This window comes from Oncorhynchus nerka, linkage group LG10 (assembly GCF_034236695.1).
Source record: "Oncorhynchus nerka isolate Pitt River linkage group LG10, Oner_Uvic_2.0, whole genome shotgun sequence".
NCBI lineage: Eukaryota > Metazoa > Chordata > Actinopteri > Salmoniformes > Salmonidae > Oncorhynchus > Oncorhynchus nerka.
Window position 1 is genome coordinate 85,094,913 of NC_088405.1, and position 19,221 is coordinate 85,114,133.

The 19,221-nt window shown below is 42.7% G+C and overlaps 1 protein-coding gene across 1 annotated transcript in view; it reads left to right on the plus strand.

The window, feature by feature from the left end:
- Positions 1–892: 892 nt before the first annotated feature.
- The window catches only part of LOC115136188 (follistatin-related protein 4-like), a 248,920-nt gene continuing 230,591 nt past the window's right edge, over positions 893–19,221 (plus strand). The window contains exons 1-2 of the mRNA XM_029671728.2: positions 893–1,036; positions 12,461–12,491. Of these exons, the coding sequence (XP_029527588.2) occupies positions 902–1,036; positions 12,461–12,491 (166 nt within the window). The 5' untranslated portion in view covers positions 893–901. The remainder of the gene's footprint in view (positions 1,037–12,460; positions 12,492–19,221) is intronic.

Here is a 19,221-nt window from a genome sequence, read left to right on the forward strand (position 1 = left end):
CATGGTTGCCGGGAACACTGTTTATTCTTTCATGGCAATATGACAGTTTGGAGAGTCACATCACCAAAAAAAAGCTCCTCAGCTCTAAATAAGTGCATCTTATACAGATTAATGAGGTGATGGTAAATTATTATGGCTATGAACCTATGAAAGAGGGACCTGCTCTGTATTGTGTTGTACTGCACTATACTGTTGTAATGCACTGTATAATGCACTGTGCTGTGGTATACTCTTCTGTGCTGTGCTGTACTGTGCTGTATTGTACTGTGCTGTACTGTACTGTACTATGCTGAACTGTGCTGTATTGTACTGTGCTTTACTGTACTGTGCTGTACTGTACTGTGCTGTGCTGTATTGTACTGTGCTGTACTGTACTGTGCTGTACTGTACTGTGCTGTGCTGTATTGTACTGTGCTGTACTGTACTGTGCTGTACTGTACTGTGCTGTACTGTACTGTGCTGTGCTGTATTGTACTGTGCTGTACTGTACTGTGCTATACTGTACTGTGCTGTGCTGTATTGTACTGTGCTGTACTGTACTGTGCTGTACTGTACTGTATTGTACTGTGCTGTACTGTACTGTGCTGTACTGTGCTGTGCTGAACTGTGCTGTATTGTACTGTGCTGTACTGTACTGTGCTGAACTGTGCTGTATTGTACTGTGCTGTACTGTACTGTGCTGTACTGTGCTGTGCTGAACTGTGCTGTATTGTACTGTGCTGTACTGTACTGTGCTGTACTGTGCTGTGCTGTACTGTGCTGTATTGTACTGTGCTGTACTGTACTGTACTATGCTGCACTGTTTTATGGCACACTATAATATGAGTGAAGGGCAGCAGTCAGTCAGGGGCAGCGGTGTGACAGTTGTTGTCATGTTCTTTTTCCTGACAGACTGACACTGATGGGCTTGCTGTGTATTTGGGCACTTCCTGTCCTGCTCGGAGCCTCTGTCTCTGTCTGCTGGCTGACTGAAGGGCGGAGGAGCATGGATACAGCAAACAGACCAGAGAACCCCTCCCAGGGACCACAGACCAGGGTAAATATACAGTATGCGTCGCTCTCTGTGTATTTCTGCCTCTCTCTCTGTCACTCCGTCTTCTCTCTCTCTCTCTCGCCCCTCCCTTTCAACGACTCTCCCTCTGTTTCCCTCTCGGTCTCCCTGTTCCTCTGTATAAATCTCTCTGTCTGTGTCTGTTATTCTTCTCTCTGCCTGTTGTGTCTTTAGAAGCCACTCTATCTTTGCATCTGTGACTCTCCTCCTCTTCCTCCCTCTTTCACCCTAGTCCCCCATAAATGATTTTATGCTTTGCATGACATAGCTGAAAACAAATGCCATAAAATGAATCCAAACATACATAGCACAATTTTAGGTAATACAGTTGCATGCAGAAGACGGTGAAATACTCTTCCTGCTCAACATGGGCATTTGAGTGTTTGTCTCCTTACGTGGTTCTGCATGTGATCTTGACAGAGGGTTGCTTAGATACCTTGCAATCACAGTCTTCATGCATCTTGCCTGTCTCTCTCTCCACCGAGGAGAGGAGGTTTAGTTGGCTGCAGAGTGTGTTCATCAATTACCCCACAAGGACACTCTTTTGTCACACTACCATTTGTCTCTTTGAAATGTTGTTCCAAACAGTTTGTATGTACACACAATTGCATGACAATCACTTCGATGGTGTGGGTTTACTATATAACTTCGAGCCAGACCTAAAAACCCATTAGCTTCCACCCAGCAGTCTCCCCCCACTTTTTTCATGCTGGTCTGGATTCAAGCTTGAAAGGGAAGTGGCATTGCCTGGTCGTAATGAACAGTGTTTTGGTTGAGATGCATGAAGTTCTAATGTGAATTTGCACATTAATCACACAGGTGAAGTCATTTGTCAATTGTCCTACAGAGCATTGTCCCAAAGAGCATGTTGTCCCCCCCAACTCCCACAAACATTCTCCCAATTCTTTGTGAAATGAAGCATGCTGCACCCCCCAAGTCTAATCTCCCAGACTGGCTGGCCCGTGGTGTGACACCGTGCCAAGTTGGCAGCAAGCAGAGGAATCTCATCGCTGAGGTGGTTCTGTTCTGACCTCTTTAAACACTCAATGCAAACAAGACATTCCCAGGCATCCCTATCTAACCCAGGACATGGGAATTCAAAAGTTGTCAATAGGCATTGTAGTTTAAAGTCAACTCTGGGGTGGTGCTGGTGGATTGGACTGCATCAATATACAGCAGAGCAGGAGTCTTCAGGAATGAATAAGAAAATAAAGTGTAGTCAGCCTCCCAGGCCAGTATACACCAGAAACAGTGAGAAATGTAGACAAACACATGTCACTGAAACAATCTATTTTGGCTGGCAGACCAGTAATTTAGGTAATTAACAGGTAATCTCATCAAAATCAATACAACAGCTGTAGACTTTACCTTGAAATGCTTACTTACAAGACTTTTCCCAACGATACAGAGTAAAAAGTGAGAAAAAAAGTAGCAATGAATAATATGCAGTGCATTCGGAAAGTTTTCAGACCCCTCAACTTTTTCCACATTTAGTTACTTTAGAGCCTTATTCTAAAATTGATTAAATAGTTTTTTCACCCTCATCATTCTACACACAATACCCCATAATGTCAAAGCAAAAACTTTTTTTTTTCTTTTTTTCAAATCTATAAAAAAAAAAAACTTTAATATCACATTTACATAAGTATCCAGACCTTTTACTCAGTACTTTGTTGAAGCACCATTGGCAGTGATTACAGCCTCGATAATTCTTGGGTATGACGCTACAAGCTTGGCACACCTGTTTTTGGGGAGTTTCTCCCGTTCTTCTCTGCAGATCCTCACAAGCTCTGTCAGGTTGGAAGGGGAGCGTTGCTGCACAGCTATTTCCAGGTCTCTCCAGAGATGTTACATTGGGTTCAAGTCCGGGCTCTGGCTGGGCCTCTCAAGGACATTCAGAAACTTGTCCCGGAGCCACTCCTGGATTGTCTTGGCTATGTGCTAGGGTCGTTGTCCTGTTGGAAGGTGAACCTTCACCCCAGTCTGAGGTCCTGAGCGCTCTGGAGCAGCTTTTCATCACAGATCTTTCTGTACTTTGCTCCGTTCATCTTTCCCTCAAACCTGACTAGTCTCCCAGTCCCTGAAAAACATCCCCACAGCATGATACTGCCACCACCATGTTTCACCATTGGGATGGTGCCAGGTTTCCTCCAGACGTGACACTTGGCATTCAGGCCAAAGAGTTCAATCTTGGTTTCATCAGACCAGATAATCTTGTTTCTCATGGTCTGAGAGTCCTATAGGTGCCTTGTGGCAAACTCCAAGCGGGCGGTCATCTGCCTTATACTGAGGAGTGGCTTCCGTCTGGCCACTCTACCATAATGGCCTGATTGGTGGAGTGCAGCAGATGGTGATGGTTTTCCTTCTGGAAGGTTCTCCCGTCTTCACAGAGGAACTCTGGTGCTCTGTCAGAGTGACCATCAGGTTCTTGGTCACCTCCCTGGCCAGCTCTAGGAAGAGTCTTGGTGGTTCCAAACTTTTTCCATTTAAGAATGATGGAGGCCACTGTGTTCTTGGGGACCTTCAATGCTGCAGAAATGTTTTGGTACCCTTCCTCAGATCTGTGCCTCAACACAATCCTGTCTCGGAACTCTACTGACAATTACTTCGACTTCATGGCTTGGTTTTTGCTCTGACATGCACTGTCAACCGTGGGACCTTATATAGACAGTTGTGTACCTTTCCAAATCATGTCCAATCAATGGAATGTACCACAGGTGGACTCTAATCAAGTTGTAGAAACATCTCAAGGATGATCAATTGAAACAGGATGCACTTGAGTTAAATTTCAAGTCTTATAGCAAAGGGTCTGAATACTTATGTAAATAATATATTTCTGTTTTTGCAGCTCCGAAGTAGCCTAGGCTACTAGTGAAGACAAACACATCGGGATCGGGTCCTTCTTACATGCATTGCAGCTCCGAAGTAGCCTAGGCTACTAGTGAAGACAAACACATTGGGGATGCAACGGCACACAACCTTCTTATCCAATTCCTATGCGCATATTGAAGATGTGACAAGAACATTCCACATTTACTTTTTTGTCAGCCAACAAGATGAGTAACGAACAACAAAAGCACTATCCAATGTCAATCTACTCTTCCCCAAAGTAGAAAAGTTGACCTGGTCAGATTGTTATTCTGTACTAGAAATACATGTTCCAAATAGACTCTGGGACAGTTGTGGGATGATAGATCCCAAATTAAAACAACCACTATACATCAAAAAAGGTTTTAAACAATTACGTTTATGGTTAAATAGTTTCAAAATGTCGACTGCCTCTGCTCAGATTGCAAGGTGCACAAAAGGCACTGGCCTTTCTCTCCTATATGAACAGGGTATGATAGAATCAAGCCTTTAGACGTTAATTATCCTACATTAGATTTGTTAAACATGACTGGCATTTAGCCAATAAATATATGTACTTATAAGTCTCATTAAAATGGGGCTACATTTTCTGGTGCCTCCCTCCTGTCAGCATCGGCATGGACCTGACTGACTGTAGCCAATATGCATATCACCTACACTTTGACATGTGATTCATCACTCCAGAGAATGCGTTTCCACTGCTCCAGAGTCCAATTACGTTTATGGTTAAATAGTTCAAAATGTTGACTGCCTCTGTTCGGCTTTACATCACTCCAGCCGACGCTTGGCACTGCGCATGGTGATCTTAGGCCTGTGTCCGGCTGCTCGGCCATGGAAACCCATTTCATGTATCTCCCAATCAACAGTTATTATGCTGACTTTGATTCCAGAGGCAGTTTGGAACTTGGTAGTGAGTGTTGCAACCGAGGACAGGTGATTTTTAAGCACTATGCTTAAAAAGTGCTCAACGGTCCCCTTCTGTGAGTTTGTTTGGCCTACCACTTTGCGGCTGAGCCATTGTTGCTCCTAGACGTTTCCACTTCACAATAACAGCACGTGCAGTTGACTGGGGCAGCTCTAGCAGGGCAACAATTTGACAAACTGACTTGTTGGAAAGGTGGCATCCTATGATGGTGCCACATTGAAAGTCACTGAGCTCTTCAGGACGGACCATTCTACTGACAATATTTGTCTATAGAGATTGCATGGCTGTGTCCTCGATGTTATACACCTGTCAGCCACGGGTGTGCATGAAATAGCTGAATCCATTAATTTGAACGGTGGTCCCCATACTTTTGACCATGTAGTGTATTTTACATGATAAGACCACACAGAGAGCCAGAGATAATTACAGACAATCTGAATCAACCAAAAATTGAAAGTTAACAACATTCTGGTTGTTTACTGGTAAACATGGAAAGGTTCCAGTAATATCCCCTCCCTTTGTAACCCTATGCAAGTTTAAAACAGAGATAGCTGTACATTTTCCTCAGGACCATCTTTAGGTAATTGCTGGGTAAATAATGAGCTGATAAATGCCATTGTCCTGGTGATAGGCCATCAGCCACCATGATAGGCCATCAGGCCACCTGGCTCTTGCAGGGTCAGCCATAAGGCATCAGTCTCCTTCTCTCTCAATTTCCCATTCCAACCTCTGCTATCATGGAACCTCACATAACAGCCTCACAGCTCGCAAAGCCATATCTCAGAATCCAATTCACTCTGCATTTGAACCTTTTTTTTACCTTCTGGATTATAAACATGATTCAGTCCATAGAGAGAGGGATAGGAATAAACTAGAAGAATGAGGAGAGTATGGAAAATAGGAAATATGATGGAGGCGGTATTGAGGATACAGGGGAAAGATAAGGATGGAGAGCGGGGGAAATTGGGCAACTGTGAGGTTTGAGATTAGCATGACGAGAGTTTGGGACTATAAGGTTCTATCTGCAAAAAGATTATTCTGAGATAATTGGCTTTACAATTCTGAAGCCCCATTCCGTTTGAATGGTGTCAGCTATTTTTTATCTTGTATTCTTTTGAACTTAATAACATGAATTTGGGAATTCAGAATACTATATAGGTAGATGACATTGATAAGAACAATGATATGTCAATAACTACATTTGTAAAAAAAATCAGATAGAACCTAATAGTCCCAAGCTCTCGAGATGCACTCGTTTTTTTTTAACCCCACTCAAGTTTGTAGTCAAGTCCTCAAGATCTGTGACCTCGAGGGAATTCACACTGACGTCTCTATTGTGACACTTACAGTGGTATCTGCACGTAAATCTGAATGAAATGGAGTCCATTTGGGGCAATGATTGGTGAAGACAAGGTTGTTTTACCACTATGGTACTTACAGATGATGATATGCACTTTGAGCGACTTTATGTTGCTTTTCTCAGCTTCTGAAGAGGCCAATATATCTCTGTTCAGGCTTGTGTTCTTTTCTCAGCTAGCTTTGTACTAAAATAGCTAATAGCAGAAACAAATTGACTCAACAGATTACATCTGCTATAAATACATTTGATTTGATTACATACAGCACCTGTGCACTCTTTTGAAACATGTGATTTGTGAAAGCAACAACACTTCAAAACAGTGTAATCAGTCATATCTATCATGTGAGAATAAAGTGAAGCTTAGTGATATTTCCCTTGGATAATATAGACTGGACAACTGTATAGCTTAATTCATTTGTAATGAACCCAAACAATTATGGTTCTTCATTTGATCTATAAGTCAAATAAATTCAACAAAAACATGTACAGTATGTTGTCTCTTCAAAGACTCCCTGGAAAACAGTAGATAATCCTGGCTATATATATTACTTTTTTTATAACATAAACTTAGGGCTCTATTCGATCCGCATCGCAGAAGTTCAGTTTTACAGCGTGATTGATATTTAAAGGCAATGTTCCCGCTTTAGAGAAGACTGCATTCACGGTGAACATATGTCAGCTCAATCAGAAATTACCTTTACATTTCTATTGTGGGATTTGTAACGTGTTGGATCAATTAGCTAGAGTCTATTAAACTTAACATAAAGGTGTGGTGTAGTGTGATGTTCAATTAATCCACATTAATTACACAAGTTCACTAGTAGAACTATCTACGCTGCAGAACCTGTCAGATAAAATCATGCAAATAGGCATTTTCCCCAGTTAATGCAATCATTGTTTATAGGTCATCCATTACAACACAATGACTATTTACACCCAGAGTCATTACATTAAGTAGGTCTCCATCTCATTCTCTCGCTGGGGCTGTTTCATGGGGGAAAGTTGTCATATCACGAGTAGAGCGGCCTGGGTACGTGGCTCCGTATTAGCAGTGAGCCTGCATCCTCTCTCTCAGCCTGACCCGTCTTGCCCTCCACTAGGAAAGCCATTATCCCTTTTATTAGGGAAAACTCTGGGCATGTAAAAATCTCTTGAAAACTCAGTGGGACTCTGTTGTCTCCCTCCATCTTTGGAAGTACAGCAATGTAATTACAATGAATAGAAACACTTAAGAGGATAAATCACGGCAGTAAATATCAGGGAAAGCATGCAGCATGACTCCCGACACTCCTACTAACCACACAAAAAACACTACTAACCACACACACCACACTACTAACCACACAAACCACACTACTAACCACACAAACCACACTACTAACCACACAAACCACACTACTAACCACACACACCACACTACTAACCACACAAACCACACTACTAACCACACAAACCACACTACTAACCACACACACCACACTACTAACCACACAAACCACACTACTAACCACACACACCAACCACACAAACCACACTACTAACCACACAAACCACACTACTAACCACACACACCACACTACTAACCACACAAACCACACTACTAACCACACAAACCACACTACTAACCACACACACCACACTACTAACCACACAAACCACACTACTACTAACCACACAAACCACACTACTAACCACACAAACCACACTACTAACCACACACACCACACTACTAACCACACAAACCACACTACTAACCACACACACCACACTACTAACCACACAAACCACACTACTAACCACACAAACCACACTACTAACCACACAAACCACACTACTAACCACACACACCACACTACTAACCACACAAACCACACTACTAACCACACAAACCAACTACCACACAAACCACACTAACCACACACACCACACTACTAACCACACAAACCACACTACTAACCACACACCACACTACTAACCACACAAACCACACTACTAACCACACAAACCACACTACTAACCACACAAACCACACTACTAACCACACAAACCACACTACTAACCACACAAACCACACTACTAACCACACAAACCACACTACTAACCACACAAACCACACTACTAACCACACAAACCACACTACTAACCACACAAACCACACTACTAACCACACAAACCACACTAACCACACAAACCACACTACTAACCACACAAACCACACTACTAACCACACAAACCACACTACTAGCCACACAAACCACACTACTAACCACACAAACCACACTACTAACCACACAAACCACACTACTAACCACACACACCACACTACTAACCACACAAACCACACTACTAACCACACAAAACACACTACTAACCACACAAACCACACAAACCACACTACTAACCACACACACCACACTACTAACCACACAAACCACACTACTAACCACACAAACCACACTACTAACCACACAAACCACACTACTAACCACACAAATGGAATGCAGGGGGAAATTAGAATTCACGGAAAAGTAATTTGTCAGTTGAGATTTGCCAGAATTTTCAGCTGCAGGAAAGTTTTTGCTTTACTTTAGGATTTGTCAAAGTCATGTATTGCATTGTATTCAGCTTTCATCTTCAGACTGGATGTGTTTTTTGCTTATTTTCTGAAAGAGGTGATTGGTGTTTACTGATAGGCACACATACACTTACAGTGCATTCAGAAAGTTTTCAGACCCGTTGACTAGTTCCAAAGTTTGTTACGTTACAGCCTTATTCTAAAATTGATTAAATAAAAAAATTCCTCATCAATCTACACACAATATCCTATAATGATAAAACAAAAACAGGTTTTTCAAAATATTTTGCAAATATATTTTTAAAAAACAAAAAAAACATAAATACCTTATTTACATAAGTGTTCAGCCCTTTGCTATGAGATTGGGCCCAGGTGCATCCTGTTTCCATTGATCATACTTGAGATGTTTCTACAACTTGATTGGTCTACCTGTGGTAAATCCAATTGATTGGAAATGATTTGGATAGGCACACAACTGTCTATATAAGGTCACACAGTTGACAGTGCATGTCAGAGCAAAAACTAAGTCATGAGTTAAGTAAGGGTCAAATACAATTTAAAAAATGAGGTCAAAGGAATTGTCCGTCGAGCTCCGAGAAAGGATTGTGTCAAGGAACAGACCTGGGGAAGGGTTACAAAAAATGTCGGCAGCATTGAAGGTCCCCAAGAACACAGTGGCCTCCATCATTCTTAAATGGAATAAGTTTGGAACCACCAAGACTCTTCCTAGAGCTGGCCGCCCGGCCAAACGGAGCAATTGAGGCAGAAGGGCCTCGGTCAGGGAGCTGACCAAGAACCCGATGGTCACTCTGACAGAGCTCCAGAGTTCCTCTGTGGAGATGGAAGAAACTTCCAGAAGGACAACCATCTCTGCTGCACCTCACCAATCAGGTCTTTATAGTAGAGTGGCCAGATGGAAGCCACTCCTCAGTATAAGGCACATGACCGCTCCTTGAAGGTTGCCAAAAGGCACCTAAAGGAGTGAGACCATGAGAAACAAGATTCTCTGGTCTGATGAAACCTAGATTGAGCTCTTTGGCCTGAATGCCAAGCATCGCGTATGGAGGAAACCTGGCACCATCTCTACAGTGAAGCATGGTGGTGGCAGCATCATGCTGTGTGAATGTTTACCAGCAGCAGGGACTGGGAGACTAGTCAGGATTGAGGGAAAGATGAACGGAGCAAAGTACAGAAAGATCTGTGATGAAAACCTGCTCCAGAGTGCACACGACCTCAGACTGGAGTGAAAGTTCACCTTCCAACAGGAAATTACCCTAAACACACAGCCAAGACAACACAGGAGTCTCTGAATGTCCTTGAGTGGCCCAGCCAGAGTCCGGACTTGAACCAGATCGAACATCTATAGAGAAACCTGAAAATAGTTGTGCTGTGACGTTCCCCATCCAACCTCACAGAGCTTGAGAGGATCTGCAGAGAGGAATGGGAGAAACTCCCCAAAAACAGGTGTGCCAAGCTTGTAACGTCATACCCAAAAAGACGCAAGGCTGTATTTTCTGCCAAAGGTGCTTCAACAAAGTACTGAGTAAAACTAATTTGCTAAACATTTGCAAAAATTCTAAAAACCTGTTTTTGCTTTGTCATTATGGGGTATTGTGTGTAGATTGATGAGAAAAAAACGATGTATTCCATTTTAGAATAAGGCTGTAACATAAAGGGGTCTGAATACTTTCCAAAGGCACTGTTAGTGTGTTGTGTGCCCGTCATTTGACATCAATGATTTTCCCCATTTCCGAACTGATTTCACATTAACATACCAGACACATTCTTAGCTTTGTGTGCTAGCTTTGTTTGAATTTAACCTAATATACCCATGGCAATTGACAGCTTTTCTCTATTTCATCTCCATACATTGTGGGTATCCAAATAAGGTTCATATTGTCTAGTCTGCTCTTCCTTATCAGAGTCTAATGGCTGCCAGCATGGCTCTGTGTATACAGTCGTCTGTGTGCTGAGTCTAGCTCGCCGAGCTGGCACAGGTTGGCTTAAATGAAAGCTTAAATGAAAGCGAGCATATGGAGGTTTGAATGAGAGTGGCTGCACAGCACCCTTATAGGAGAGGAACAGAGGCATACGAGAGGCATATATTCTACCAGCATCCATTACAACACAGCTTGGGCTGAGTTACCTTGCTGTTACAGTTGTGCCTCTCCCAAAAATATGTGTGCATGGATGCTGTATGATGTTCAATTGAATCTAGTCAGGGAGTTTAAATGGGAGCCAAACGGCAGAAAAACACACAGATATTAGCTAGCTGATTGAGTCTAGGCCTAGAGCAGTGTTCTGTCTCTCTTTGTCTGCTCTGTGTTTTCTCAGTGGTTCACAACGCACTGACAGTCTCTAATCAACTGAATAAACAGGACCCTCTTGAAATGATAGAAAGGAAGGCATTTGATCAGTGCAAACGCTTTGCTCTGCCATGATGAGGACGCACGTCTGCAATTAAAACAGGCAGATGGCATGAAAGAGGAGGGTTTGACTTGGCCCAAATCTCTGTAATCACACGGAAGCACATTCTGTTGAAAGGCAGCGGTGTTTCTTCAGAAAGTCTCCAAAGTCCAAGGGCTCTCTGCGGTTGCCAAGAAGGCTATCAGACACATACGCTTTATCAGTCAAGCTCATTACAAGCCAGATTTAGTGTGAGGGATGCTAGTTGTCACATCGCTTCAATTAACAGCTGTCATGTAGAGATGTAAGAGGAGGCATTGTTTTGGTTTCATGCTCTGTGTGAGGACTCACAGAAAATGAATGCTGTATTGCATACATACTATACAAAAGCTCCAGACTGTATGCCAAATGTATTGTGTATTGGCAACAGAGACCAGCTATTTCCACACAGGTAGTAAAAGCAGTGAGACATTATTTATGAAATGCTAACCAGATATCCGTCTTTCTAGATACTAAGGTTAAGCTAGTTTGGTGGTACTGGCTTTATGATGGTACAGTACAAATGGTATAGTAGTAGTATTCATTTAGGCTTCCTCACTGTGACCCTTCAGAATGATTCCCATCTATTTCAATTCCCCTACTCTTATTGTGTTTGGCCACTTTAATTATGCAGATATCTTAGCCTGGGAGTTGGGGATGTACAGATGTAGGATCTTAATTTGTGCCAGTTTGCTATAGCAGGAAAACAATCATACAGCAACAGGAAACGTGAATAATTTTGTGGATGATAATTAAGAGAAAATCAAGTCTTAAATTTCAAAGTGGAAATCACAAACTTCAGTAGCCTTTTTAAACCTCAAGTTTAACATTTCCTGCATTATATAAAAGTTATCCTGCAACAGGGTGATCAAATTACGATCCCACATCTGTACATAATCCAAACATCTGCTCGAAGAAGCCCAACGTGGTCTTTGCACTGCGGATAAATATGAACTTTACAGGCATGGTGCTTCTTGCTTCTTGAGCTATATACACCATCCTGACAGATATCCAGGCAAACAGAGATGACCCCTGCCATCTTGTAGTCTTGACAAATTACATTTTCTGAAAAGGATGAATGAATATACTCTGGAAACAGTGTGAAACCTTTCTCACTTCTACTGGTCTTTTCTCAAAGAGGAAAACACACATTACATGTGGCACAATATTGTGATAAGAAGAACAGACAGCTGTTGTCTGAGACTTATAGTAACACTTTGTGTTCTCTCTTTGCAGAAGAGTGGACATGCTGAGGTGGCCGATCCATGTAAGTAGCCTTACTGTAATCAATCAAACTGCATCACTTAAATACAGTATGTTATGCAATGACAAAAACCTTTCATGTTGGCATGGGTTATGTGAACAGCATTCATAGTACATTCTATAGAAGCCCTCTTTGGTGAAAGTACTCAGAGAAACCTGTCTCTTTTCAAGGTTTTACACACAGTATCAAACCTGCTTATATACCTGTTGGTACACTGTGTAGTAACTTCCTCATGTTCTGTTGTGTTCAAGATGGTATTTTAAAATAATATGATGTCTTCCTGTTTTGTGAGCTATCATTATTGCCGTTGCCTGTTTTTGGTATGTGTGTGTGTGTATGTTTGTGAGTGTGCATGCACACGTGCATGTGTACCGGTATTCTATTCTTATGAGATTCAATGTGTTGCATCAATTGATGGCGAGGCACTACTGTACCCTACTGTAATCACATCTGTGCTGAGACGTGTTCGGTGCTACAGGCCTCTGCGTCTGCGGTGATGTTGTGGAAGTTCTATTACTGACTGGGATATTCCAGGAAGATGCAGTGCCAGGTCTCAGTAATGTCATGCTCTTAATATTTTCAATTTAAGGATCTCTATTCCACACTGCTTTATGTAGTGCAGCCAATCGCACTGTGCATTGGAATGTAATATTCAAACTGTGCTTTCTCGTACAGTATTTGTTGCTGATTTATTGGTTGTTGCCCTCACAGCTCCTCTTTTGTGCATTCGAGCATGCAGGCTGGGTTCTTGACCTTAGAGTGTTAGAGCAAAGGGCAATTGGCCGGAGGTAAGGAGACAACACATCCTGAGTAACAACATTCTTCCTTGCCATTTAAGAACAAAGCAAGTGTGTTAGAATGTGTTGAAATTATTCACATGGTGTGGTGATCCATCCGTCTCCTGGGACTAATTATTCACTGTCTGCTATGCTAAACTCCCCAAAAACAAGCAAGTGCTCTTTCTTGTCCTTATTCCTCATTCTCCTTGGAAGAGAATGACTGCAGATCTCTCTCTCTCTCTCTCTCTCTCTCTCTCTCTGAATTCAATTCAAGGGCTTTATCCTCTCTCTCTCTCTCTCTCTCTCTCTCTCTCTCTCTCAATTCAATTCAATTCAATTCAATTCAAGGGCTTTATCCTCTCTCTCTCTCTCTCTCTCTCTCTTTCTCTCTCTCTCTCTCTCTCTCTCTCTCTCTCTCTCTGTCTGTGTCTGTCTGTCTTACCCTTTGGCTAACTGCTGCCTCGGTCTCTCCTCTTCTCGTTCTCACTCTCTCTGTGTTGTTTTTATTGTCGTGTCTGTGATCCTCACTTGGAGACGACGACATTAATCAAATTGCCCTAGTTTTTCTTGAGAGATGCCAACGTTACCTGTGAAAATGGCAGCGGTGCAAACATGGCACGGCGGTCTTGAGCCAACTCAGACAGAAGTCATAAATAAATTACATTTTTCCGGCTAGCAGCACACAACAAGCAGGTCAGTTTGTAAAAAGAACAGAAACAGAATGTTTAGGTAATATGCAGAATTGAATATTGTCAATTAAGCTTATGAATAAGTGGTGATTAATTTAGCCTTGAGTGCCTAATTTATTAATTAAACAATGGGAAGTCAAACCAAGTTAAGCGGCCCTGTGGTTCATTTAGACAGTAATTGGGTGGGAATTAGGTAGGGCAATGCAGACCGAGTGACTCTAACAAACTGTGAAAGCCTGGAGAGGTAGGGGCAGGAGAGGAGAGGAGAGGAGAGGAGAGGAGAGGAGAGGAGAGGAGAGGAGAGGAGAGGAGAGGAGAGGAGAGGAGAGGAGAGGAGAGGAGAGGAGAGGAGAGGAGAGGAGAGTAAGGAAGGACAAGAGAATAGGCGAAGAGGCTATCCTCACAGATACCAAGGTGGGAGAGCTTCATCATTAAACCACAGATCCAGATAACCCATCACCATCTAAATTCCACAGATCTTATTTCTTCAAAGCCTTTACACATAAAAATAATTTGAAAGGAATGCGAAGAGTGTTATTGCTCCAAAATGTCTTGTTTCGTCTCTTAATTTGCAGGTCCCGTTTTTCTATCCAGTGTAGGAGTTCTCAGTGAGCATTGGAAATACATCAGGGGCTGGGCGCGCCATTGCATGCAAATAACATGCGTTTTCTCTGTGGCCTTCAATTAAACTCTGAGATTTAAGAGCGCTCCAGACATACGGACACTCAGGCTCTACCTCAAAGAGTCATCTCTAATAATTAAAACTGTCGCTAAGGATCATTTCACTACTGACAGTTTTAAGTCACTAACAGATAGCCATGTGATAAATCTCGAAGAAATATGATTTCATTATGTCGAAGAACAATAAAGATTACTTAGCGTGGAGTTCATAAAATACAGTGCAGAAATCCCTCAGCCATCGGAAACTTAATCAAAATTGTAAAATATAACAGCCTTTGTAAAATGCCTCCACCTTATAGACTTATAATTATAAGTCCTCCAAATGGCTGCAGAAGTACTCCTGCTACACCGAGTTGTGATTTGCCCCATAAATGTCCTGATTTCTGAGTCCCTCCTCAGTCCATTCTGATCAAGCCCAGGAATTACGACCAAACCCCAGCATCCCTATAATCAAATCAAGGAGTAGGTACAGTACCCCTTCCGTACTTTGATTTGAATTGTGCCAAAAGCGTAAGCTCTGTACAAGCCGTAGCGTGCCCTGAGATCCAGTTGAAGGGCTTAAGGAGGGCATATCATACTCTCTGGGGATTTGGAGAGCCTTGCAGTGTCACACTGAATAACACTTTACTCTGACTGGGGAGAACTGGGAAGAACGTTGCAGTGTTACTTTAAGCTGGTGATATTAACACCAAACATGCTAAGATTGCAAAGAGGAAAGGGGGAAAACAACACAAAGAGAGAGATGTTCTTTTAACCCATAAGAGTCTAAGCTCTGTCCAAGCCGGGGGGGGCTGGTAAAACCCTGGATCATTGTTATTCTAACTTCCGCGATGCATATAAGGCCCTCCCCCGCCCTCCTTTCGGAAAAGGTGACCACGACTCCATTTTGTTGCTTCCAGCCTACAGACAGAATCTAAAACAAGAAGCTCCGCGCTCAGGTCTGTTCAACGCTGGTCCGACCAATCTGATTCCACGCTTCAAGACTGCTTCGATCACGTAGATTGGGATATGTTCCGCATTGCGTCCAACAACAACATTGACGAATACGCTGATTCGGTGAGCGAGTTCATTAGAAAGTGCATCGGCGATGTCATACCCACAGCAACGATTAAAACATTCCCAAACCAGAAACCATGGATTGATGGCAGCATTCGCGCGAAACTGAAAGCGCAAACCACTGCTTTTAACCAGGGCAAGGTGACCGGAAACATGAACGAATACAAACAGTGTAGCTATTCCCTCCGCAAGGCAATCAAACAATCTAAGCGTCAGTATAGAGACAAAGTAGAGTTGCAATTCAACGGCTCAGACACAAGAGCTATGTGGCAGGGTCTACAGTCAATCACGGATTACAAAAAGAAAACCAGCCCCGTCGCGGACCAGGATGTCTTGCTCCCAGACAGACTAAATAACTTCTTTGCTCGCTTTGAGGAATATACAGTGCCACTGACACGGCCCGCTACCAAAACTTGCGGACTCTCCTTCACTGCAGCCGACGTGAGTTAAACATTTAAACGTGTTAACCCTCGCAAGGCTGCAGGCCCAGACGGCATCCCAAGCCGCGTCCTCAGAGCATGCGCAGACCAGCTGGCTGGTGTGTTTACAGACATATTCAATCAATCCTTATCCCAGTCTGCTGTTCCCACGTGCTTCAAGAGGGCCACCATTGTTCCTGTTCCCAAGGAAGCTAAGGTAACTGAGCTCAACGACTACCGCCCCGTAGCATTCACTTCCATCATCATGAAGTGCTTTGAGAGACTAGTCAAGGACCATATCACCTCCACCCTACCTGACATCCTAGACCCACTCCAATTTGCTTCCCTCCCCAATAGGTCCACAGACGACGCAATCGCAACCACACTGCACACTGCCCTAACCCATCTGGACAAGAGGAATACCTATGTGAGAATGCTGTTCATCGACGACAGCTCAGCATTTAACACCATAGTATCCTCCAAACTCGTCATCAAGCTCGAGACCCTGAGTCTCAACCCCGCCCTGTGCAACTGGTTACTGGATTTCCTGACGGGCCGCCCCCTGGTGGTGAGGGTAGGTAACAACATCTCCACCCCGCTGATCCTCAACACTGGGGCCCCACAAGGGTGCCTTCTGAGCCCTCTCCTGTACTGAATTGGTCCACCCACACAGACAGAGTTGTGAAGAAGCCACAGCAGCCTCAGGAGGCTTAAGAAATTTGGCTTGTCACCGAAAGCACTACAAACTTCTACAGATGCACAATCGAGAGCATCCTGTCGGGCTGTATCACAGCCTGGTACGGCAACTGCTCCGCCAACAATCGTAAGGCTCTCTAGAGGGTAGTGAGGTCTGCACAATGCATCACCAGGGGCAAACTACCTGCCCTCCAGGACACCTACACCACCCGATGTCACAGGAAAGCCATAACGATCATCATGGACAACAACCACCCGAGCCACTGCCTGTTCACCACGCTATCATCCAGAAGGCGAGGTCAGTACAGGTGCGTCAAAGCAGGGACCGTGTGACTGAAAAAATGGCTTCTGTCACAAGGCGATCAGACTGTTAAACAAGCCACCACTAACATTGAGTGGCTGCTGCCAACATACTGACTCAACTCCAGCTCACTTTAATAATGGAAATTGATGGAAATTGATGGAATAAATGTATCACTAGCCACTTTAAAAAATGCCACTTAATATAATGTTTACATACCCTACATTACTCATCTCATATATATATGTATATACTGTACTCTATATCATCTACTGCATCTTGCCATCTTTATGTAATACATGTATCACTAGCCACTTTAAACTATGCCACTTTTATGTTTAGATACCCTACATTACTCATCTGATATGTATATACTGTACTCTATGCCATCTACTGCATCTTGCCTATGCCGTTCTGTACCATCACTCATTCATATATCTTTATGTACATATTCTTTATCCCTTTACACTTGTGTGTATAAGGTAGTAGTTGTGGAATTGTTAGGTTAGATTACTCGTTGGTTATTACTGCATTGTCGGAACTAGAAGCACAAGCATTTCTCTACACTCGCATTAACATCTGCTAACCATGTGAATGTGACAAATAAAATTTGATTTGAAAGAAAGAAAGAAAGGTCGGTGGACCAAGATTCAAAGGTCAGATTAGGAAGGAAGAGGAGGTGTTTGCGTGATTGTGCTTAGGACATTGTACATTGGACTCGTCATTACATCTGGTTGGCAAGCATGTGAGTGGTTTGTGTCTGGAGTGTATGTTTGATGAAACGGTGGAGCATGTGTTGTTATATTGTTGTAACTATGTTGAAGAAAGGGTAAGATTGAAGTGTTGGGTTATTGAGGTTGGGATGGGATTGGGGGATTTGTCAGGGATTTTGGAGGTGGGGAAGGGTCTATTAGAAGTTAGTAGGGCGCTTTTTTATTTTAGGTAGGAGGATTTAGAAATGTGTAAACTGTGATTGACAACACACTCCAGCACAGTAGGTGGCGGCATGCACCTTTAACGTTGATTTGCGGACCACCATTACATCATGGAAGAACTTTCTATTATGCTAATTAGATTTCCACAGGGGTACGGCATCGACTCTAGGCGGCTTTAAGGGGGTAAAAAACCACTCTGCAATTTTACTTTTATCTTTCAGCAGCTTGTGTTGACAGTGAATTTAAATTCTATTCTACTTAATTAACAAGGCTTAAAGGAGCTAACACTGACATTATTTACATACCTCAAAAGAAGATAAGGTGACAATATCTCATTCAACACGTTTATAGGTTTGCTAGATATTTCATTATACCTTTTGAAATCATAAAAATACCAGCATCATCATGCAATCTCCATGTTGATTGGTTAATTCTCTCTCTATATTGTTAATGTGATTATAGAAATATATATATGTCATTTTATTAATATGGTCAATATAAAGATAATAGCCTGTGTGAATTGAGACATCTGTGAGGTTTTCATAGACGACACTGGGCGAGTATGCTTTAAATGCCAGGATGTCATACTTATTTCAACCTTTCATTTCGTAGAATTCGCTGCACACTATTGAGAAAGAGAAACGTCTTTCCACTTTGTGTTTGATCAGCTAATAATTATAGTAGATAAGAGGATGGGCTGGAGCAAAATGAACCAATGGTGAGAAACAACACAATTAGATGACGCGTTCTCAATATGGGTGAGCCTAGTAAATTGATTTGCTGCTTACTGCATGCATTTATACTAAACAGTACATAATACATTGTATGTAGTATGATTAGTACACCGTATGTAATTTTAGTAAGTAGTAGGCAAGACAGATTTCAGACACAGCCAAGTTATGATTAGATATGCATTGACTAACACTGCCTAGGTGACATGAACACAGGGTTTTCAGTCTGAACGGTGGCATTACCCCGCAGAGACACTTTTTTTCACCTTTATCTTGAACTGTATTGCCTGGCTTTATGAGGTGGGAAAATAAACGATTGCCTTGAATTCCTATGATGTGCTCCTATTCTCCCTGCTTCTCTGCCTGACGGAGCTCTGACAATAAGTTATTGAGATGGGATCTCATTCGGGCAGCAAGGTCCTCAGAAGCACTTTGTCACTCTGCAA